Source organism: Pipistrellus kuhlii, unplaced genomic scaffold (genome assembly GCF_014108245.1).
Source record: "Pipistrellus kuhlii isolate mPipKuh1 unplaced genomic scaffold, mPipKuh1.p scaffold_m20_p_13, whole genome shotgun sequence".
NCBI classification, from domain to species: Eukaryota; Metazoa; Chordata; class Mammalia; order Chiroptera; family Vespertilionidae; genus Pipistrellus; species Pipistrellus kuhlii.
This window is the reverse complement of record NW_023425438.1, coordinates 124,660-147,895: the sequence shown is the minus strand read 5'-3', so window position 1 is coordinate 147,895 and position 23,236 is coordinate 124,660. Positions and strand designations below refer to the sequence as shown.

At 54.7% G+C, this 23,236-nt stretch overlaps 2 protein-coding genes across 5 annotated transcripts in view; one reads left to right on the top strand and one right to left on the bottom strand.

The window, feature by feature from the left end:
- GREB1 (growth regulating estrogen receptor binding 1) overlaps window positions 1–516 on the bottom strand; it is a 69,349-nt gene extending 68,833 nt beyond the window's left edge. For all 4 annotated transcript variants that reach the window (XM_045580472.1, XM_036434637.2, XM_045580473.1 and 1 more), the window contains exon 1: window positions 325–516. The gene's annotated coding sequence lies outside the window, so the exon portion shown is untranslated. The remainder of the gene's footprint in view (window positions 1–324) is intronic.
- A 7,601-nt stretch (window positions 517–8,117) lies between these two features.
- E2F6 (E2F transcription factor 6) lies at window positions 8,118–21,850 on the top strand. Its single transcript, XM_036434632.2, has 7 exons — window positions 8,118–8,464; window positions 12,326–12,380; window positions 13,375–13,591; window positions 15,092–15,247; window positions 16,598–16,712; window positions 18,540–18,690; window positions 20,106–21,850. The coding sequence occupies exons 1-7, from the start codon at window positions 8,357–8,359 to the stop codon at window positions 20,141–20,143; spliced, it is 840 nt and encodes a 279-aa protein (XP_036290525.1). The 5' UTR covers window positions 8,118–8,356; the 3' UTR covers window positions 20,144–21,850.
- The last annotated feature ends 1,386 nt before the right edge of the window (window positions 21,851–23,236 follow it).

Here is a 23,236-nt window from a genome sequence, read left to right as displayed (position 1 = left end):
CACACACGCTCACACACACTCACACACGCGCTCACACGCACACACACACGCTCACACGCACACACACGCTCACACGCGCACACACGCTCACACGCGCACACACGCTCACACGCACACGCACACGCTCACACGCACACACACACGCTCACACGCGCACACACGCTCACACGCGCGCACGAGGCGGGGCACAGGCCCCCGCACCCCCCGGGCTGAGCCCGAAGCCCGCCGCCTCCCGCGGGTCCGGCCGGGAGGTGCCCGCGCCCCGCGCCCCGCGCCCCGCGCCCGGAGCCCCCGCCCCCGCCCCCCGCCGGCGCCCGCGCCTACCTGGGCCTTTGTCCGCGCCCGCGCCCCGCGCCGCGCCGCGCCGTCCAGGAGGCCCGCCGCCCGCACTCCGGCTCCGGCCCGGCCCGGGGCGCCCGGCAAACCCGGATCCGCGGAGGCGCCCGCGGGAGCCGACCCCTGGCACCGCCGCCCGGTCCGCCCTCCGGGTCTTCGGGGCGGCCGCGGGGCGGGGGGCTCCGGGGGGAGGTGGAGGAGGAGGAGGAGGAGGAGCAGGAGGAGGAGGAGGAGGAGGAGGGGGAGGAGGGAGGAGGGGGCTCCAGGAGGAGGAGGCGGGGGGCTCGGCCGCCGGGACCGGCGTGGGGACCGCTCTGGGCGGCGGCGGCGGCGCGGGCCGGGGACCCGGGCGGGGAGGGGCCGGGGCGGGCGAAGGGGGGCTGGACGCGGGCGGAGCCGAGCCCCCACGCCCTCTCCCCGGGGTGGCGCCCCGGTGACCCTGGCCCCTCCCCGCCCCCGGCGCTCGGCGCCCCCGCCCAGGCCGGTCTGCGGCACCGGAGGCCCCAGCTCTGTCCGCGCGCCCACCGCGAGGGGATGCCCAACCCGCGCCCGGGGTGCCGGGTGTCCCTCCTTCCCGGCTCTGCACGAGGGACCCTTTCCTCCCCCTCCCCCTTCCCCCCCCCCGGGCCCCGTGCACCCCCAGACGCCCCCCCCCGCGGGGCAGCGGGGAGCCCCCAGCTCGGGGACTTGGCGGCGGGGTCAGTGTGGGCAGAAGCTGGGAGAACCCCGGAGAACAGGTCGTTTTGCCTCCGGGACCCAGACGCCCAGGGGGACACGCCTGGGAGGCGCCGGAGTGGAGCCTGGGCCCCACACCGACCCCGCGGGCTCCCCAGGGACCCCGCAGCCCGCGCCCGCTCCCTCCGGGCTGAGGGCTGGGGACCCAGGGCCCCCATTGCCCGGGTCCGGGGCGGCCCGGGTGAGGCTAGCAGAGGAAGGAGATTCTGGAAACACGGGCACCTGGGTATGGGACCCAGGCAAGTATCCCTGGCCCGCGTGTTGATCAGAACGAACGAAGGAAGAACAACCTCCAAGAAGCGTTTGCAGACCTCGCTGGCGACTGGCGCTGAGCTGGTCCCGCGGGGCAGAGGGAGAACTCGGAGATTCTGTCTTCCTTTCTCCAAGGAAAGCCCTGGCGGCTTCAGGAACCTGCGGGAGGTGCAGGATAGTCAGTCCGCCGACCTGTCCACTCGCAGCCACGCCCACCTAACGGTGTCCCTGCAGACGGGGAGACGGTCAAGGCTGAATGAGGGTAACGAGGGCGTAGCTCCAGGCAAGGACCAGCGCACAGGTCCTCGGGGCAAGTAGTGCCCGAAGGACCCTCTGCCGCCTCCCGTGCGTGATTGGCAACACCAGCACTTCCCTTTTCTTCTGTGAAATCCTCAGAACACACCTCAGCAGGGAGTCCCAGCACCAGCCCTGTGTGCCCAGAGCCAGCCAGTCCTGCCAGCACCGTGCTTGCTTGAGATGTTCGTGTGAGAAATAAATCACAATACAGTCTCCGCCACAGCCCTCGATGATCCCAATTCTCCCCCCCCCACCTCCATCCCAGTATTCTTCCAAAACACCCATCCACATTTTGATGCCGTTACTGCATAACGTGTTCATAAACTGCGTGCAGCATCGTCACCAGCTTTACCGTGAGTGTTTTTTCTGTGCGTTAGCACCCTCTGTGTTTTGTTCTGTAACCGGCCCTTTGGTTTCACTCAGTACCATGTAAGATCCAGCCAATCAAGCACACAGCTCCCCTTTCTTCATTCTCACCACCAACTAGCGTTCTGGTTGGGTGAATGTGGCCCGATTTCTAGGTACATTCGTCAGACGGACACTTAAGCTGACCCAGTTTCTCATGGTTACAAACACAACTGCAGCGAACACTCTGAAAACCGCATGCATTCGTGTGTCTAGGGCACAGCCCGTTTTTTCCAGCAGCTCCTGCGAACGTGTGTGGAGGGAGCTGTGCTGAGGTAACGTTCACCAATCCGTGCGTTCTGTGGTTTAAGTGTGTGCAACTGGCATACCAGCATTCACTAAGAAAGACTCTTCCCGCCCCCTCACATTTTGACAGCTGACATTTTATCAAATCACAAAATTCTACAGAACATGGGTTATGTCTTTCCTTGAAGCCAACACTAAAAAGGAACTCACTGTTAATAGACACAAACATGTAATTGGGCTCAACCTAAGAGACAAAGTGAGTATCATGTTACTACTTGGGAAACAATTGCAGGAAGATGCCCTCTACCTTAGCTACTTAATACCTTGGCTTTTGGAAAGGCATTTAATTCTGGTTTTTAATATCTATAATAAATCTGAGGACTGAATAGACTCCTACCAATTAAGAACGAACTACGCAAGAAATGATATTCAACTTCTAAGAGTTGTTTATTTTTTCCTGTTAATGGCTCATCCTTTGGCTCCTAGCCACTGATTTAAGCATGAGCACACATATGTAATGATTCGATTTGCTTTTCTTGCACTGCAGCTGACCACTTATTTGTCTTTTTTTAAAGACATTTGTTTATTTATTTATTTATTTATTGTAATATATTTTATTGATTTTTTTTTTTTTTTTACAGAGAGAAAGGGAGAGGGATAGAGAGTTAGAAACATTGATGAGAGAGAAACATCAATCAGCTGCCTCCTGCACACCCCCTACTGGGGATGTGCCTGCAACCAAGGTACATGCCCTTGACTGGAATCGAACCTGGGACCCTTCAGTCTGCAGGCCAACGCTCTATCCACTGAGCCAAACCAGTTAGGGCTTTTTTTAATTTATTTTTATTGGTTTCAGAGAGGGAGATAGATAGAAACATCCATGATGAGAGAAAATCATGGATCGACCGCCTCCTGCACGCCCCCTACTGGGGATCAAGCCCACACCCGGCATGTGCCTTTGACCAGAATTGAACCTGGGATGCTCTATCCACTCAGCCAAACCAGCCAGGGTTTATTTTATGTCCTTTAAAAAAAAAAAAAAATCTATTTTATTGATTTTTTTTAACAGAGAAGAAGGGAGAGGAATAAAGTTATAATCATTGATCAGGTGCCTCTTACACACTGCCCACTGGGGATGTGCCGGCAACCAAGGTACATGCCCTTGACTGGAATCGAACCCAGGACGGTCTCCAGCTTCTTGGTGACGGAGCCCCTGGTCACTCCAGCAGCTTCTCCTGCATGGCTTTGTTGGCCATGACCTGCTTCGTCAGTTGCTTGATGTCCAGCCCCTTCAGGTCCCTGGCGATGGCCATGACCTGGCTGTGTAGCTGCTCCTTCTTGGTGGGCGTCAGTTCCTTGAGCATCTGAGGGACAGACTTAAGATTCCCCTGAGACATCCAGGCCCCTAGGAATCCTCCAACGGCGCTCCCATTGGCCAGTCCCCGCAGGCCTGCCGCCCTGGCTCCAATAATCACCATGGCGATGCTGATGGCTGTGATCCTACAGCTCCAGACTGTATCCGGGTTATGTTCATGGTCACTTTCCGTGGGGGAGTCAATGCTTGCACCCAGCTGGCTTCAGTCACCCCAAAAGGTGAGTGGGCAGGTGTGATAGCTCCCTCCGGCTGCTGTCATAAAGAACCACAAGCTGGGCGGCCGGAACAACAGACTTTCACTGTCTCTGAGGTCTGCAGGCCAGGAGCCCCCGGCCCACAGGCCAGCAGGATGGGGTCCACGAGGGAAGGCCTGACCAGGCTTCTTTCTCCTTCCATGGAATGGTAGGCGCCGTCTCCTCCCCAGGTGGCTTCCCATCGCCTTCCCTCCATGCGCACCTGTGTCCACGTTTCCTCTTCTCACGACCATACCAGAGCCCAAGCTCAGGCCTCGTAGCAGCAGGATCTAGGCTTGTTGCTGCACATGGTGTAGACCAGTGGTCGGCAAACGGCGGTTCTCAAGCCACGGTTTGCCGCTCTCTTGACTCATGAGTTTGCCAACCACTGGTGTAGACTAGATATTAAACTCCACCTTGATCAATAGCAGCTCCGTGGCTAAAGATGTGGGGTTCCTCACCTGGAACCTTACACTGCAATCTGACTGCACCCCCGATCCACCTCCTCTCTACCAGGAATGCTGGCCACCCCAAATCCAGCTGCTCTGTGTGACCACAGCCTCCCTGAAGCGAAACTGCTCCACCTGGTGGGGAGTCCAGGCACTATGTCTCCAGCCAAGGAGAGGCCAGCTGGTACCTGCCCTGCTAATGCCACGTTGGTGGGCATCAGACACTGGAGTAGAAAAACAGGGGCAAGAGCCGGAGGGCAAAACAGCTTTAGTGCAACAGGTAGATTCCATGGGGGTAGTTCACGGGAGGTGAACATGTAAGTCCAACACTCGACACTCAACAGGACAGGAGGGAACAAACTGAATTGTGCTTGTACAGAATTCAAGTGGGCTGAATGTGAGAATTCAACTTTGGTGGAACTCTTTGAAAACATAGTTGATAGAGAGGATAAATGGTGATGGAAAAATAAAGCAAACATTGTATATATTATGTATGTTTATATAGTTGCAACATAGTGACACCCTGACTATTTAGCACTGCCCCCACCCCAACGAGAAAAGATGGAAGTTATATAAAAGTTTGATTGGGAAGATGCTCTGTTCACATTAATTATGTGTACAGAAACAAATCCCCAGTATTTTCCCACAACATCCCATCCCCGTTTTTATGCTGAAAGATGGGAGTGAGATGGGGGACTTTTCAATGTTCATGTAAATGTATCTATTCAAAAAATGAATTAAAATGTTTTTGTTTGTATCCTTTTCTTTGGCCAAAATTTCTCAAAGATCTAAAAACATTAAACTTTTTTAAAGTCTAAGTCTGAAACCAATGTGATTCTTGTCTAATACTCGGCCACTTTCTTTTCTTTTAGAGAGGGTATGACAGTTTCACTTCACCTTTAAGTAAAGGATATGGAACTAGCTAACAACACAGATTTCAAGTCTGCGGGTTATATTTTTCCAACACAACTCAAATGAATGTCAATCATACCCCTAATACAGAAAACACAAAAGAACATATTCAAATGGCTCATCTGAATTATTACCCGTGGGGCTTTGCTGTGATAAAATCTTTAACAAATTGAACTCGAGCTGCGGGTCTGTGGCAGGTGGGTGCTCAAGCATCGGACACGCTGAGTTCCCAATGCGGGCTCTATAGCACCCTTCCTCCCGGACAGAACGCTTTAAACCTACACTATTTAAAACAAACAAACAAAACAACTAAGAAAAATGCGTATCGCCCAGCCTAAAATTCAAGCAGAAGGAAAAACAGAAGTTGCTAAACTTAGCAGTCATTGGATAACGCCGAACCCAAACAGAATCCATGGCAGACACACTTCACAGCCTTCCATACAAAATGGTGCCCTTTTATCTGGTTTTTTATCTGGTGCCCTCTGGTTCTGCCCTAGGCATTGAACTGCAGGGTTAGCTGTCTGTCGTAGAGGTGTTCTTTTTTTCAAATTCTCTTTTGTTATTTATAATGTCACCTAGCTATGGACGCTGACATGCTATTCAGGACATCCGTTGGGGCTGGGGGGGGGTCTCAGCAGACCCCACGGGGAGGAGGCTGGGGAACTAAAGTGGGGAGTTTGCCAGAGGAAGAATGTTCTGGGCAAAGAGAACAGCCTGTGAGAAGACGGCAGTGAAGCCAGGATTTTTAGGGATTGAAGGAAGAAGATGCGTGTGCCTGGGCCAGGGAGAAGGACCTGGGCCATTGATCCTGATGGCTGGGGACTCAACCCCTGACTCCAGAGTGTGTGTGGGGGGCAGACAGGCTGGCGAGTGTCCAGTGACCAGTGTCCAGGGGGGAGACGACAAAGCACCCAGACGGATTTCACTCGGAAGCAGAGGAGCAATGAGGTCACGTCTGTGCTTCAGAGTTATCCAAGCCCTAGCCGGTTTGCTCAGTGGCCAGAGCATGGGCCCACAGATTGAAGGGTCTCAGGTTCAATTCCTGGTCAAAGGCATGTACTTCCGTTGTAGATTCGATCCCCAGCCCCCGACAGGGCGCCTGTGGGAGGCAACCAATGAACCAATTAATAGCTCTCTCTCTTTCTCTCTCTCCTCCCTCTCTTCCACTCTCTCTAAAAATCAATCGGGAAAATATCCTCAGGTGAGGATTAAAAAAAAAGTGACCCAAATGTTCCCTTTAGTGACAGTGACGGTCCGGACAGTGACGGGAGAGGCGGGAAGGCAGGACTTAGGAGGCAGTGGAGCAGCCCGGGAACAATGGGGCCGGGACGGGGGAGGGCTGGAGGCCCCTCTGGAATGGAGCTGACAGCCTTTGTGGCGGGGCATTGGGGTTCACTGAGGCGGACATGGCAGCCCCCCCCCGGCCCCCGCCTCCCCGCAGGCCGTGGGGGACAGCCTGCCCTGGTGGTGCCTGTGGCTGCAGGAGCACTGTGTGTGTGTGTGAGTGTGTGTGTGTGTGTGAGTGTGTGTGTGTGTGTGTGTTTGTGTGTCTGTGTGTGTGTTTCATCCCAAGCAGGAGGCACACCTTACTGCTAAGTGAAGATGGTGGGTGCCTGGACCAAGGAAAACTTCCGGCGAGCATCCTCCCCCAGCTCCCGGAAAGCTAGCGGGAGCTGAACAAAACCTCGAAACAAAGGGTTAACGGCCCTGCTCCTCGCTCCCTTTGATGTCATGTCACAGCCATTTGCAGTCACTGGAGCTGGAGCCCAGTCTGGGAGCTTTGAGATGTGGGTAGAAAACAGCCCCCCCCTGAAATCCTGCCGTTCCTGCCCCCCCCTGGAAGATGGACGGCACACCAGGCTGGACGTGCCTTGTCTCTAGCGCGCGCGCGCACACACACACACACACACACACGCACACGCGTGTTCACACACACAGACCCCGGGTCCTGAGGGTGAAGACACTGGCCAGGGTGGACGCAGGCCTGGCTCTGGCGGGTTTAGCGCTTCCTTTATCCATGCCCCCTCCGCTTCAGCATCCTCCCTCTCTCCAGCGCTCCCCTCCTCCTCTCAGTTTCATACAAAGTGCGCTGATCCCGCCCTAGCTGGTGTTGCTCAGTGGATAGAGAGTCGGCCTGCAGACTGAAGGGTCCCAGGTTCAACTCTGGTCAAAAACATGTACCGTGGTTGCGGGCACATCCCCAGTTGGGGGTGTGCAGGAGGCAACTGAGGGATGTTTCTACCTCTCCTTTCCTCTCTGTAAAAAAATCAATAAAATATATAGATTTAAAATTTGGCTCTCAAAAGAAATTTCAATTCTCTGTACTGTTGATGTTTGGCTCTGTTGGCTGAAGTGTTTGCCGACCACTGCCCTAACCCATTTGCAGACTGAAAGGTCCCAGGTTCGATTCTGGTCAAGGGCATGTACCTTGGTTGTGGGCACATCCCCAGTAGGGGGTGTGCAGGAGGCAGCTGGTCGATGTTTCTCTCTCATCGATGTTTCTAACGCTCTATCCCTCTCCCTTCCTTTTGGCAAGATAGCAATAAAATATATTAATAAATAAATAAAAACCAATGGAAAAATATCCTCAAATGAGGATTAACAAAAAAAAAAAAAATTCTGAGGAACAACCGCAGTGTCCCGGCCCCTGCCTTCTGCGTGCTTTCCCCCCCCCCCCCCACCCCTTTCACCCTCCGCCCTCCACTCCCTGCCCGGTTCCCTTCCCCTGAATCCCAGCTCCACCTCTTCCTTCGCCCTCGCCATCCGCTCCCGGATTCCGCCCCGGGTTTTCGCGGGCGCCGGCCTCCGGGCGAGGATTGGCGCGCGGGGCGTTCCCGCGGCGGCTTCGCGCCTGCGCGCTGGGGGCGGCGCACTGCGCATGCGGGCGGATGGCGGCCGGGCGCCCCGGGAGCCGTGGCTGACCTGCTCCCGCCCCCGCGCCTGGCCCCGCGGCGTGGGCAGTGCGGTCCCTCCGCGGCCCGGCCGGCCCGCGCGCCTCGGACCCGCCCGCGGCGCCGCCCAGCTGGGCTCCGGGGGCGCTGGGGGCGGCGGCCCGGCCCGGCCCGGGAGGAGAAGGCGGGAGCGGCGCGGGGCGCGAGGCGCGGGGCGCGGGCGGCATGAGTCAGCAGCGGCCGGCGCGCAGGCTGCCCAGCGAGCTCGTGGACCCGGCCGCGGAGCCGGTGCGCCGCCGCTGCCAGGACCCCATCAACGTGGAGGGCCTGCTGGTGAGTCCGCGGCGGCCGCGCCCCGCGCCCGGGGCTCCCCGCGGGGGGGGGGGCGGGCGGGGCGTCGGGTCTGCCCCGCCGGGCCGGGTCCCGGGCTCGGCCGCCTCCGTCCCGCCGCGGGGAAGCTGGTCTGAGCGTCTCCGGAGCCGGGAACCCCCCCTCCCCCCCCCCCCAGGGCCGGGCCCGCGCTGCACCCCGCCCCCCTCTGCTTCCCGCCCAGGACGGACCGTGCAGCAGGACGGCCCCTCGCCGAACCCTGTCGCCTCCTTGCACGAGCTCTCGAAGGTGTTCTGGGCACTCACTTCGGGGTGCAGAGCAGCGGCGGGGACAGTGGCTCGGCTTTGCGTTGGGAAGCCTTGCTTTGCTGCTTGCACGGCGCGCACCCTCCCTGCACCCCTGCAGGCTCCGTGTTTCTCTCCGCGCACCCTCCCTGCACCCCTGCAGGCTCTGTGTTTCTCTCCGCGCACCCTCCCTGCACCCCTGCAGGCTCTGTGTTTCTCTCCGCGCACCCTCCCTGCACCCCTGCAGGCTCTCTGTTTCTCTCCGCGCACCCTCCCTGCACCCCTGCAGGCTCTCTGTTTCTCTCCGCCGCCTCTCCCCTCGCCTAAGTGACTGCAACCCCGGGAAAGCCTGGAGACTTGTTTCTGTTGGAAACTCACCTTTCCCACCCACTTTTCAGCGAATTCTCTCGGTCCTGTCGGGCCCAGAAAAATGGGCTTCTCTCCTGCAAAAGGTGGATTCCCCTTCTTCTTGCTCTAGACGGGATGCGACGTGTTTGTGTGTTTTTTTCCTCCTTGGTTCTCGGGGTCGGGGTGAACCCTTCGTTTTCCATTTCCCCCAGGTTTCCTATTTCTCTGCTGATTTCTCCCCAGAACTGGTCAGTGTGGCCAGTCCCCAGGGGGACTCGGTGTGGTCTGACTTCATGTCTCACAGCAGCCCTGAGAGAGGACGGTTCTGGTCTGACCGTTGCCAGGATAGACCTGGAGGCGGGCAGTGGCTTGCGCAGGGTAAGGCAGGAGGCAGGGAAGCCTGGGTTTGACCTCACTGTGTCTGATGGCAGGTGATCAACGCGTGACTGCTTCTTTAGAGATCCTTCCCGTGCTTCCATCTGTCCTCCCATCTCCTGCATCTCTTCCCCTTCCCGGCCGGACCTTCTGGGAAAGAATGACTGGCATTCACTGTGCCCACTCGCTTCTCTCTCATTACCACCTCCGCCCGCTGCCGGGGCCTCTGCCCTCCGCCCGGCTCTCGGGCTGTTCTAACCAAGCCTGCAGACACCGTCGTTAGTTCCAGAGGATGCTGCCCTCCGGATCTGCGGTTTTGATACGATGGACGGCTTGTTTCTGTTGGACACTCACTGTTGAGTGGCTTCTTGACCACCGCGCACCCCGCTGCCCCCTCGACTCCCCAGTCCTCTCCCGGGCTCCTGTGCACACTGCCCTGCCGTTCCTCTGTGTCGGTGTTGTCAGGGCTGCCTTCCTTCTACCCCTTCTACCCCTCTGCGCACTCCCGGCGTGGGAACTCATTCGCTGCCCCTCTGACGTGCTACCCGCTGCCCTCTGTAGCAGTGGTCTTCGTCTTTGAGACTCTGATGAAAGCTCTGGCTGCCAGTGTAGATAAACCACTTGGTTTTTGCATTTAATGTCAGAAGGTCCGCACCCCCCTGAACTCTCAGAGATCCTTACCCGCTGTTCGTTTCCGTTACCGCGTCATGGAAACTCCCGGATCTACAGAGCCGGCTCACAGCTCCTCAGCTGTCTCCTGAGATCTCTGCTTAGGTTTGAACTCATGCAGGTAACACTTAACTCACCGGCTTCTTGCTAAGCAGGCAACAAGTTTGCTCATCCTGTCTGAGAAGGACATGGTCACTCGCTGTATGGCCCACGCTCCTAACCTCAGCGTCGTCCTTGCCTTTTCCAAGCCGAGGCCCTCCAGCTCCCAGCCCGGGTAAAGCTACTCACCGATACTGCCCCTTCCGGCCATCGTCTGCCTCTCAGATTGCTCAGCGCCTTCCTGACCAGCGTGCCTGCTGGTGTGGCCCCATTTTCTCTCTCCTCATCCTTTTGGACCCTCGCATGGCCGCATCCCCTTCCAGAAAGCTATTGTTTTTCTTCCGAACACACTCCTCCTTGTTGGGACCCACGGCTCTCCGGGTCCAGAGGTTTAGGGACCCGTCTGAGGCTTCCCTGGCCCTCAGCACGGTGAGCACGGATCCCGGCTTCTCCCCCTCTGACGTGTGTGTGTTCAGGGCCCTGGGTGGAGTGACCGTCCATTTCCCCATTAACGTCTGCACACGTGGGGCCTCACAAACGAGTTAAGCACAGATCCCCGGCTTCTCCCCCTCTGACATGTGTGTGTTCAGGGCCCTGGGTGGAGTGACCGTCCATTTCCCCATTAACGTCTGCACACGTGGGGCCTCACAAACGAGTTAAGCACAGATCCCCGGCTTCTCCCCCCTCTGACATGTGTGTGTTCAGGGCCCTGGGTGGAGTGACCGTCCATTTCCCCATTAACGTCCGCACACGTGGGCCTCACCACAGGTTCGCTCAGTAGCCGTTGAGTGGATGCAGCAGGTGGTCTGTGATGGCAAATGCCTGGTGTGTGAGTGTTTACTCTCCTGCCTGAGAGATGCCTGTTCACACTCTGAGCCATCCCAGTGCTCTTTAGCTGGCTCGGGACCGGAAGTATTTAGTAATTAAAGGCACAGAGCATACCGCTGTGCAAAGGTGAGTGAGAGTCCGGCTGAGTGTGTGATGCGCCCCGGGGAGATGGCTCGGGCCCTGGATTTGAGAGGGGAGAAGGTGGTGGTGTTGGAGGTGGAACTGAGTCCACACACTGACAAACCAGAGGAATTTAAGAGTGAGAAGACACAGTTGCTTTGGAGAAAGGCATATTTCAAAGGGCTCTTAAAGGGATATTATTCCCCAGGAAATACAAAGACAAATCTGTATAAACTTTTAACCAATTTATAGGCAATGCTTAAGATATCAGCCCCTAAAACTCACCTCTTATTTATTTATTTTAGTTTTAGATCTCAGCTCTCTTCCCCCCACCCCCCACCCCCCAATATTGACCATTGTATTATAGACCTAGAAATACACGGGGAATATGACAGGTCCAGATACTTTACTAGGTTGCTTAATTCATCGATAAGAGGCCAAGTTCTCCCTTCTCCCCCAGCTCTGCCATTCTGGGGAGAGCCCGCTGGCAGCCTCACACTGCCACAGCGTGTTGACTCTCAGTCTTGGGGGCACCTGGTGGAATGCGCAGTTCTGAACGCCATCAGGTTACAATTGCACATGAACAATTTGGGGGGTAGAGTGCCCATCGAGAGGAGCAGTGTGGCCCACCTTGAGCGGCGGTGCCAGTCGGGGGGCGGGGGGGGAGGAGCGGTGCCCATCGGGGGAAGTGCTGCTCCTTGTACGCGGACAGGGGACACCGCTGCCTGGGGAAGGCCTGGCCCATCTGTGGAGCCCTCACAGGGAGCACTCACTCACTGAGACGTACCTGACCTCAAGTAGCCCTCCAGAGCACCAGTGTCCTGATGGTTCTGCTCTTTCTTTTCCCTCAGGATCTGATGAGTCCACAGATCATGCCCATTCAGTAACGTGTTCTCAGTCCGTGCTTCCTCTCCCTCATCATTGCTCCTTTCTCTTGAACTGCTTTAGAAATGTAAATCTATGACACTGTCAGATGTGGTTACAGTTAGACTACATATAATTTGGAAGAAGGACTGGTTTTCTCACCCAAATTATTATTCCAGAGTGGAAAAAAAGTCTGCATTTTCCAGTAAAATGCGGCTCATGTACATTTGTTGTCTTTAAGTTACTGAGTTAAATTTCTCTTGTTTCTTTTTTCCAGCCATCGAAAATAATGATTAATTTAGAAGATAATGTACAGTACGTGTCCATGAGAAGTAAGTTGTTTCTTGAATACGTTGTGGGTTTTGAGTTTGAACAGTGATTAAGTGATTTACTTTTAAATGTACATGAGTGGATGAGAGAGTGAAATGAGATGTCTGATCTGTGCCCTGAGATGTGGCCTCTGGCGCTGCCTGAGGCTGCGGGCTGAGTGCGGTGCACGGTGCCCCCTGGAGGCTCTGCTCGCTGCCCCACAGGCCGGGCCGTCCTCACTGCCCCAGCAGCACCGCCACTGCCAGGGAGCAGGGGCCGGCCCTTCTCCTGGCTCCTGGCTCCTGGCTGCAGGCTCCTGGCTGCTGGGACTTCCGTCCTCCCTCTGGCTCCGCCCTGAGCAGTCAGCCAGTGGGAGGGGAGGGGCTCCTACTCTGGAAACGGTTATAAGTGCCCACTCCTCACTGCCCCTCCACGTGTGCTGTTCTCCTGGGATGCACAGTGCACACATGACGCCCGGGTAGAAACCCTGACGCCAGCCCTGACGCCTTCCTCAGCCCGTCCTCTCACCATCTTGGCCTTCGGGTTTTATCTTGGGGGTGCCCGCCCTCTGCCCGCACCGCCAGCTTCGGGAACTGCCTGGCATCATTGAGCTCTCACAGACCGGGCCCCGGGAGCTCTGCATGGACGGTCACTGGAGCCCTTCACAGCAGGCATGGCTGTTACTCACCGGATAGACGAGTAAACCGAGGCAGCTGATCGTTTCTCAAAAGTTACGACATTTTTATTAGGACGATTCTTACATACCGTTATATTGGCTGGGCCGCAAGTTTGACATGCTTGGTCTAAATAAAGCCTTTTACCTGGGATAGGCTAATTTTTATCCCGTTTGAGAAATCTATTTCATAAATCTTTCATAAAAATGAGCTCTGATTTGAACAGTGTATAGAATTTCTGTAGGTGTCTGTGCTTACTAATCAAGAGGAAATACTTATCTTTAACGAGTTTAGAAAGAAATGATATTTACAATTTTACAGATGGGTTTGTTTTGTTTCCCAGAAACTCTGAAAGTGAAGACGCCCCGGTTCGATGTGTCGCTGGTGTATTTAACCCGGAAGTTCATGGATCTGGTCAGGAATGCTCCCGGCGGGATTCTCGACTTGAACAAGGTGGCCACCAAGCTGGGCGTGCGGAAGCGGAGAGTGTACGACATCACCAACGTCCTGGATGGCATCGACCTGGTGGAAAAGAAGTCCAAGAACCACATCCGATGGATGTGAGTTGGCTTCACCCTTTTCACGGCTCTTTCCCTCTCAGCAGGCGGCAATGCCGTGCTCAGAACAGACCGGCTCTCAGCAGTGTTTCAGGGAAGAGCACGTGACTTCTGTTAGAACAGGTGTTCTATAACATCTTTTACGTTGTCCCACAAAATACATCGCTACTTTTTCCTACTGAGGAGTCATAGTGGGATAGTATGGATAAGTTCAATGGAATATGATTGGTTTTAAGATACTTTTCGAAGTATTTCTTCAGTTCCTGTTGATGTCTCATACCAGGGGAATCAGGGGAGTTTGTAACACAGTGGTCCTTGCAGGTAGTGTGATAGACACCCAGGGCTGTGAGCACTGCTCTGGAGGAGAGTGTCAGCCACACACACACACACACACACACACACACCCCGCCCCGTCGTGAGGAGGATGCGGATAGGCGCTGGATCACTTGGAAGCTCCTGGCCCTCGTTGGAAAGGGTGGACTTCATATTGAAAAGGCAGTTGCTAAGACAACGTGGTGAGGAAGGAGCCCGTGAAGGAGGCCCGTACAGTGCAGATGTAGGCAGACTGGGTGTGTGCTGGGGTCGGGCTGCACATGCGCGTGAGAAGACAGCCGTTGGGCTTCCATGGACCGGTCGTTGGGGAATAGTTCTAAGCTCACAGGAGGAGACAGTCCCAGCAGCTGAGCACACAGACCTTTCAGGCAAACGAAGCTGCCAACAAAGACCGGAAAATGACACAGTAATCAGGTTATTAGAGGCAAGGAGTTTGTAAAGGAGGTGGGTTTTTCTCAATAGCACGGAAATGCAGACTGAATTCTAATTTGAATGTGTTTACCAAATAACATTCACCAGCTCCGGGGGGTAATATTGTTTGTGTCCTGAATCACTAATGGGAATCGGGTTGAAAACTAGCAAGGAGAAATAGTGGTAGCAGTCTTTTCTGTCTTTATTTTCATTTAGCTTGAAGAAAAAAAGAGCAGCTGTTACTCAGGTCCTCTATTGGGTTAGATAATAATAAAGAAAGTAAGTTTTTTAAGAACAGTGATTACAATCATTGTGTTCAGGTAGAACTAGATGGCATGTGCACACTAGGGGAACACAGCCTGGACGTTGAGCAGGGGAGCTGTCCGTAGCCAGCACTGGGTTCTTACATGCAGGGACTGAGGGACGAAGGTCCTCACTTGGCAAAGCCGGGCTGTGTGTGCTGGAGCTGAGCTACACGGGGCTCAGTGACCATCTCAGGAAGCGTGCCCTGCTCCTCATTCAGCTTTCCGTGGGGGCACCAAGTGTGTGTGTGAGTCCCTGTGGAAGGGACTGGGAATGGGGACAAACCCAGTCAGTGTGGCGGGAGAATGATGGCGATCTGGAAGGAGGAGGGCAGAGGTGGAGTCAGTGTGTCCTGTGGGGAGTGTGATGGAAGCGTTGGGGGAAGGCAGTAACCAGTGTGCCGCGCTCTGCCGTCTCCTGCGTGTGGCTGACGTGGTCTTGTGGATGCTTTTCCAGAGGAACCGACCTCAACAACTTCGGAGCGGTGCCGCAGCAGAAGAAGCTGCGGGAGGAGCTGTCCGACCTGTCGGCCATGGAGGTGGCTCTGGATGACCTGATTAAGGACTGTGCCCAGCAGCTGTTCGAGCTGACGGACGACAAAGACAACGAGAGATATCCTTTAGCCCTGCCTCTCGGGCCGTCTCCTTCCAGAGCGGCGCCCTTCATTAGCCGCCAGCTTGGGAAGGGGGTGGTATTCCATGTAAACAAAATTAGGTCTTTAGAAGTCAAAGTGAGCGAAGGGCTAGTCATGCAGCCAATGACACAGCCTGGCCCATGGCTGCTCAGTGTGGCGTTCCGGTAAACGCCACATCCTGGCCTGAGCCGGGCAGTAGACGCCACGGTTGGCACTGCATTTGAAACTAAACCAGTGGGCATTCTTGTTCCTTTTCGGAGCCTGGTTACTATCATGAGGTAAAAGGCTTGTTGGAAAGCCGCATGTACTTCTGAAACGGAATGAAATGGCACCCGGACTGCGCCTCCAGGCCACAGGGCCGAGGCAGTGAGTGTGCATTCCGAGCTCAGTGTCTGGGTCCGAGGGGCTTGTCTCTGCCGCTGGTCTTTGGTCTCCTGAGCTGTTTGCTGCTGGTCCCCTTAGCACCTTGGGGAGGTGTTACCGGCTGAGCTGTCTGTGCTTCCGGTTTATGTAAACTCGACAGCAGTCTAGGCCGCTGTTCAGCAGCTACTAAAAGGAAAGACGTTGCTAACCTTACTGCCCTCAGGAGGTCTGTGGAGTAAAAAAGAATGCGGGGGTAACCCAGTAAAATGTGCAATTGTTACACTTTTACTCAACACAGTAACCAGGAACAAACATTCAGGTAGTTGGACAACAAGTCCCATAAGTAGGTGCTAATCCTGAAAAACTATATTCTCTGATTCTACTTTTTAAAAAACATATTTTTTATTGATTTCAGAGAGGGAGGGACAGGGAAAGATAGAAACATCAGTGATGAGAGAGAATCCCTGATCGGCTGCCTCCTGCATGCACTCGGGCATGTGCCCTGACCTGAACTGAACCGTGACCTCCTGGTTCACAGGTTGACAACAACTGAGCCACACCAGCTGAGCTGTTTCTAATTTTTACAGGTTTTTCCCGCCTTTATTTTAGGGGTTCTCATCCCTTAAACTCTGACTGTTTTTCCCCAGAGGTTCTTGGAGTGAGTCCTAGCAGTGAATAGAGAATGGGTTTGGGTGGGTAGACTTGATACCTTTGAGTTGTGTTTGTCTTTATTAATATTTTTCTCCAGAAATTGTCATCATAATCACATTAGTACAGTTTAAAGGAACTCTTGAGTTGTAGATGTAAAACACTAAGTCATGAAGTACGAGCTATGTATGGAAGTATTTTTACCACCTGCCCCTTAATTGTTTGTGATGTTCAAACATTCCACTCGCATTCCTGTCACAAGAGCTAAGTTCCCTCCCCGCCAAGCCGACCCCTGCAGCTCCTTGACTGGTTTTCACGCTCGCGTACGTGACATACCAAGACATCCACAGCATCCGCGCCTTCCACGAGCAGATTGTGATCGCTGTGAAGGCGCCGGCGGAGACCAGGCTGGACGTCCCCGCCCCCAGAGAGGTAGGTAACGTCATGGGGAGGCACCTGCGGAGGCAGCTTCTTGGCAGCCTTGCTGTGGCCTCGCACGCACGCTGGTCCTGCTCAAAGCCCCGTCACGGTTTCACTGAAATCGCACTGAAATGAGCCCACACGAGGAGCCTGCAGCCTAGAGAGAGGAATGGACTTCCTCGCGGTCAGAGTAAGAAACAGCCAGACTCAACCCAGGGGGTGTGTCTTCAGAGTCTTCTTAACTGTTGGGCTGTAAGCCTCTTAGAGGAATCCCCAGGAATTGGCTGAAGTCTCTCTTTTTTTTTTTTTTTTTTTTTTTTTTTTTTTAAATATATTTTATTGATTTTTTACAGAGAGGAAGGGAGTGAGAGAAAGAGCTAGAAACGTCGATGAGAGAGAAACATCGACCAGCTGCCTCTTGCACACCCCCTACTGGGGATGTGCCCGCAACCAAGATACATGCCCTTGACCGGAATCGAACCCAGGACCTTTCAGTCCACAGGCCAATGCTCTACCACTGAGCCAAACCGGTTTCGGCTGGCTGAAGTCTTGAAGTTCCAGGAGGAAATCTGGTGTCAGCCAAGGCTCTAGGGAATTATAATTCACTAACCCAGTGGTCGGCAAACTCATTAGTCAGCAGAGCAAAATACCAGCAGGACAACGATTGACGTTTCTTTTAAGAGCCAAATTTTTTTAAACTTCTTCTAACGCCACTTCTTCAACATAGACTCGCCCAGGCCGTGGTATTTTGTGGAAGAGCCACACTCAAGGGGCCAAAGAGCCGCAGTTTGCCAACCACGGCACTAACCCAACTCAAAAGACAGGTGAGGAAACTAGACTGTTAAGTTATACAGTAAAAATGGGAAGTAAAGTTACCCTGTAAATGAAAATACTACTCTCTCAAGCAGCCGTGCTCAGCACACTCCTACCCTTATAGGGACGTGTGCATTGAAAGGTAATTGTCATCGGAAGGGTGCTTGGTAAGGACGGACTCAGAACAAGGGGTGTGGGCATTCCTGGGACAGACCGGTGGCTCGGACAGGCTGGTAGGCCCTGGGAGCTCAGTGATGCTGGAGGGACTTGCCTCTCTGTAGGGGGAGGACTCAACACCGCTTCCTTGTCCCGGCAGCACTGTCCAAGTGGGTGCAGCTGCTCCCGCTGCTGTGGGCCCAGGAGGCTGACGCACAGCCTCTCCCGGGCTCTGCTCCGGGATCCGGGCTGGGCATTGGGCAGTGCTGCCGTGGCACCCAGCAGGCCCACTGCACGGACGGGAGACAAAGACAGTCGAACCCACTCCCAGTCAGAACAAGGAACCGTTTCTAACTGGAGCTGTTCCCTAAGAAGTAGCAGAACTCTCTGTAGAAGCTCCAACTTCCTGACAGCTCGTGGATCCCAGAGGCTGACTGGCATGAGGTATATTTTGTCTGGTCTCAGCTGCTTTTCCAAGTGGACAGAAGAGTGGTCGTCAGGTAGCTCTCCAGTGGTCTGCAGCTCGGAGCATCTGACCACGGGATTCTCAGTTTGCCATCAAGACACTGGGGTGGCTCAGGTGCAGGTTCCGGAAGGGCCGGTCAGCCCTGGGGGAGAAGGGGGCTCCGGAGCAGCGGCGTGCTCAGAGCGCCGTGGCTCTGGGACGATTTCTGTGATCGAGGAGCTGTTTGATGTGGCTCGGCCAGCGGATGTCATGCCGCAAAGCTTGGTCGTGGTTTTCTCCAACAGAAGGGGCATTCTCTGGGCTTAGTGTCTAGAAACGCCCCCTGAAGCGGGCAGTTCTGTCCGGGAGGTGACGGTGCCGTTGGGACCCTCCAGTTGACACTGACATTTGCGTGTCTCTGCCAGGACTCCGTCACTGTGCACATCCGGAGCACCAACGGGCCCATCGACGTCTACCTGTGTGAGGTGGAGCAGGGCCGCTCCCGCAGGAAGCGCTCTGAAGGTGCAGGGCCCTCGGCGTCCAAGAAAAGCAAACACTCTAGAAAGCCCGACAAAGGTGAGCACGCCCATTTCCTGGCCTGGGACATTTAAGGTTCCAGTGATTTTTAAATTGTGTAATATTTTTTAAAAATGTACTGGGTGATGTTGCTTAATAAAATTACATAGGTTTCTGGAAAAATATTGAGGATACAGATAAGTGGAAGCATATACTATGTTCACGGATAAGAAGAATTAACATCGTTAAAATGCCAATACAACCCAAAGCAATCTATAGATTCAATGTAACTCCTATCAAAACACCAATGGTGCCTTTCTCAGAACTAGAACAAACAATCCAGAAAGTTACACGGAACCGCAAAGACCTTGAAAGGTACAGCAATCTTGAGAACGAAGTTGGAGGAATCGCACTACATGGTATCAGGTAGTATGACATCAAGGCCATAGTAATTAGAACAGCCTGGAACTGGCATAAAAACACACAGGTCAGCGGGACAGACAGAGCCCAGAAGTAAAGTCACACCTTCATGGGCAATTACCACTTGACAAGGGTGCCCTAGCCCAGCGGTCAGCAAACTCATTAGCCCACAGAGCCAAATATCAACAGGACAACAATTGAAATTTCTTTGGAGAGCCAAATTTTTTAAACTTAAACTTCACTTCTTCAAAATAGACTCGCCCAGGCCGTGGTGTTTTGTGGAAGAGCCACACTCAAGGGGCCAAAGAGCCGGATGTGCCTCTCGAGCCGCAGTTTGTCGACCACAGCTCTAGCCAGTTTGGCTCAGTGGATAGAGCATCGGCCTGTGTACTGAAGGGTCCTGGGTTCAATTCCTGTCAAGGGCATGTACCTTGGTTGTGGGCTCCATCCCCAGTAGGAGTGCAGGAGGGCAGCCAATCAATGATTCTCTCATCATTGATGTTTCTATCTCTCTGTCCCTCTCCCTTCCTTTCTGAAATCAATAAAAAAACGTAAAATACATTAAAAAGTATTTTAACAAGGGGACAAGAACACACAATGAGGTAAAGATAGTCTCTTCAATAAATGGTGTTGGAATAATGTTAGACTCAACCATAAAAGTCTTATAGGAAAACATAGTAAAATTTTGGACATTTCACGTTGCAATGTTTTTTCTGATCTATCTTCTTGGGGAAGGGAAACTCAAAAAATAAACAAATGGGACTACATCAAACTACAAAGTTTTGCAAGCAACCGAGAGCATCAGAAATATGACGGCAGCCACCGCCTGGGAGGACGTAGGCGAACACCTTGACAGTTACGTTCCTGTGGGTTTGATGAGTGAGAACTCCGGGTGCCTGCAGTGTGCTCGGGGGCGGGGGGCGGCAGCCTCAGGCCAGTCACCTGGCGCCTGACCAGCGTTCCTCATCTTTCTCTGCAGTCGAAGTGTGTGCTCTGTTACCTGGTTACTTTCAAAGCCTCGCTAACAGGATTCCTTTTTGCTGGTGGTTTTTCAGAAGAAGACCCTCCGCAGCAGAGGGAGGCGAGTGACTGAGGGGAGCCGGTGCCGTGTGTGAGCGGCTCAGAGCGCCGCGCGGATGTGACGCCCGAGCGGGTCCTCAGCGGTCGGTCCTGTGAGGCCCCCCCGGCGGCAGCGGCATCGCGGCCAGAGCGTCTCTGAGCCGCTCGCTCCGGGGGTTCCGGGATCCCTGTGGTTCGCGCACTCACAGCGGCTCTTCATACCTGCTGGCCTTCATCAGTGACCTGGACGTCCTGCCCCTGACGCTCCGTCCTCAGCGAGCGCCACTCCCCCGAGAGGCCAGGCCTGGTGGACCCTCCTCCCAGGGCATGTGTCGTCCGCCCGGGAGCAGTTGCCTTACACGAGGTCACGTCTGCATTAGCTGCTGCGCGGTGGGCGGGCGTGCACACGCATCTCACTGTGACGTCTGTACACATCTGTAATGCTTCGATGGCTCATGTGTGCCTCAGTGAGTCTTCGCCGTGTACAGCCGCAATCATGTATATATGGAAATTAGCGGATTCCCTGATCTGTGGTATCTGTAACTTATTAGAATCCTCTGAACGTGAAGATCATGGGTTTGGTTCGAGTTTCTGTGTGATCCCTGTGGTGGAAGGGTTCAGGCTGCCTGCAGTGACTGTGTCTGAGCAGACGGTGGCGCCCCACACCTTCAGGGACGGGTGGGAAGGCCATCAGGTAGCGGCTCAGTGGGTGTGAGACAGGACCTCGATGGTGGTGGCCGCTGGCCGCTGTTCTGAGCTTTGTGCCAGCAGGTGTGTGATGTCTCTGTGCAGCTCTGCTCCTCCCCAGAGGGTGCTTTTAGGCCTTAGCTGTCCCCTCCCTCTCCCGCTCCAGGCCCTTCGCCGAGCACCTGGCGATGTCTACCTCACTGGTGAATCACGTGCCACCTGTGCCTCAGTCACTGCGTTACCGCCCGCCCCGCCCGGAGCCGTGCACAGTGCCTGCGCGTAGACGTGCTCAGTAGCAAGTGCGTGGATTGTAAAATCAGACCACACATCTGTGGCTTGTCTGCCATACAGGACCGTAGGAGCATCATCCACATTTATATTTTAAACGTCTCTCGCTTTCAAAGAAAAATATGAAGCAACTTGAAATTAAGATCATGTATAAAGGTTTAAAATGGGAATCAAAATATTGAAAAATAGTGCTGCCTGTTTAGGATGCACATACCTCTGCACTCCCGTGGCTTCTCCCTGTGCCCTGTGCACGTGCTGCCTCCCCGCAGCTGCCTCCCTATCCCCACCCCCACCCCCACCCCCGCTTTCTCTCCAGGCCTGCCTGCTGCGAGTGCTCCCACGTGGGACTGAAGCAGGCCAGGTCTCAGTGAGAACTGGCAGCTGTCGGTCTGTGTGATGGCCGCAGCCCTGAGGATGAGGTCATTAACGCAGCGGTCACCAGCCTTTCGGACCTCACAGGTCCCCACGTGGTGACCGCTGATCTCACGAGGGTAGAGCGGGAGGAGAGGAGGCCTGAGCCCCTGTGGGGAAGGGGAGACAGAAAAGGCCTTTGCTGAGAAGGAATGGGGTGGGGGTAAGGAAGGCAGTCTCCCCAAAGCCAACAAGGGAAGCGTGGCGCAGGTGATGGCTTTGTTTCTGAGCAGCAGTTCTGAACTCGCGAGACGTGACACGTGTTCAGCTTTACGGATTTGTGCGAGGGCAAAAGATCATGTGAACAGAGCTCTCTGTAACCACAGACGTGTGCTATAAAGGAATGTTCTTTATCTTCCCGTGTCCGGCGTGTCTTCTTCCAGCGGCTTTTCAGCCCCGAGCTAGCTCCCAGCCCAGCCTTCCGCGCATGCTGCCCACGCTGCCGCCTGCACTGTCCCTGCCTGTCCTTCACCCCCTCGGAGGCCTAGGGTGTCCCCTGCCCCCTGCAGGCCTCGCTTTCTGACCTCACTGCTCCCTGCAGGCCCTCCCTCCACTCAGCCCGCAGTGGTGTGGTGGCTGGGCCTGCAACCCACTGCACTTCCCGTCTCCTCTTCCCTGCTTTCAGAGCTACATCCTCCGACACCCGCCCTCCACTTCACCCCTCGGGCTGCAGTCCCCACCGGGCGTTGGGTGGCCACCCACCCTGCAGTCGGCTTTCCCCACCCTTATTTCCCGCTCTCGGTGGAGGGGCCCCGTCCCCCCACCCTGGCTTATGTTCCCCACATTTCTGTAGTCTTGGGTACATTTTTGCCGGATGAGAAAAGTGATCTGGCTTCAACCCATTCCCAAGAATTCGAAAATGAAGCCTGACTTCTCAAACACACAAACCAACAGACTGGATTTGCTCTAAAAGGAAAAACGCCTGTTCCCAGCTCCAGCCCAGGCACTGCCCACTTGTCCCTCCTTCCTCAGAACCGGTCCGTGGGACACTGCCACCTGCTGGAGAGAGAAGTTACTTAGATTTCTTCACCTGCTGTCAATGAAGCAGGTGTTCGGCAACAGCATTTTTAAAAAAATTCTAGATCCCATTGTGTTGATAAAGTGAATGGATACTAATTTTTACGCATCAAAATTGAAACGGAATGGCGGGGGAAATGACATGCCTATGCTGAGTGTTCTTGCCATAATCTAGTCTTCAGAGACCTTAATTGTCTGGGCACCTCACAGCATCACACTGGTCCGTGGCACCTGGCCCCGGGGTCAGGATGTTCTAGGGAGGAGTGTGCCAAAGGTGGTAGACAAACCCAGTCTTTTTTTAATCACCCAAGGATATGCTTTTTTAAATTTTATTTTAACTATTATTATTGGTTTTAGAGAGGGAGAGAGAAACATCATTGTGGGAGAGAAACTGATTGCCGCCTATATGCACTCCAATCAAGGACCAAACCCTAAGCTGGGTGTGTGCCCTGAGCAGGAACCAAACCTGCCACCCTTCGGTGCCTGGCAATGCATAACCAGCTGAGCCGCCTGACAGGGCAACGACCGCTCTGGATACCAAGTGCCGTACTTGCCAGGATCCAGGAAGAAAGCCCCGGCAGCCCAGGCTGGCGTACCATGGTTAGAGCGCCAGCCTGCTCACCAAAGGGTCATGGGTTTGATTCCCAGTTAGGACATGTACCTGGATTGCAGGTTCGACCTCTTGGGGCACCAGCAGGAGGCAACCAATCGATGTGTCTCTCTC

What these genes read in the sequence shown, in the direction of transcription:
- E2F6 (XM_036434632.2), top strand. Translation starts at nt 8,357, where the DNA reads ATGAGTCAGCAGCGGCCGGCGCGCAGGCTGCCCAGCGAGCTCGTGGAC. An exon ending in TCAACGTGGAGGGCCTGCTG is followed by an intron (nt 8,465 to 12,325) that starts GTGAGTCCGCGG and finishes TCTTTTTTCCAG; the next exon opens with CCATCGAAAATAATGATTAA. An exon ending in GACGACAAAGACAACGAGAG is followed by an intron (nt 15,248 to 16,597) that starts ATATCCTTTAGC and finishes ACTGGTTTTCAC; the next exon opens with GCTCGCGTACGTGACATACC.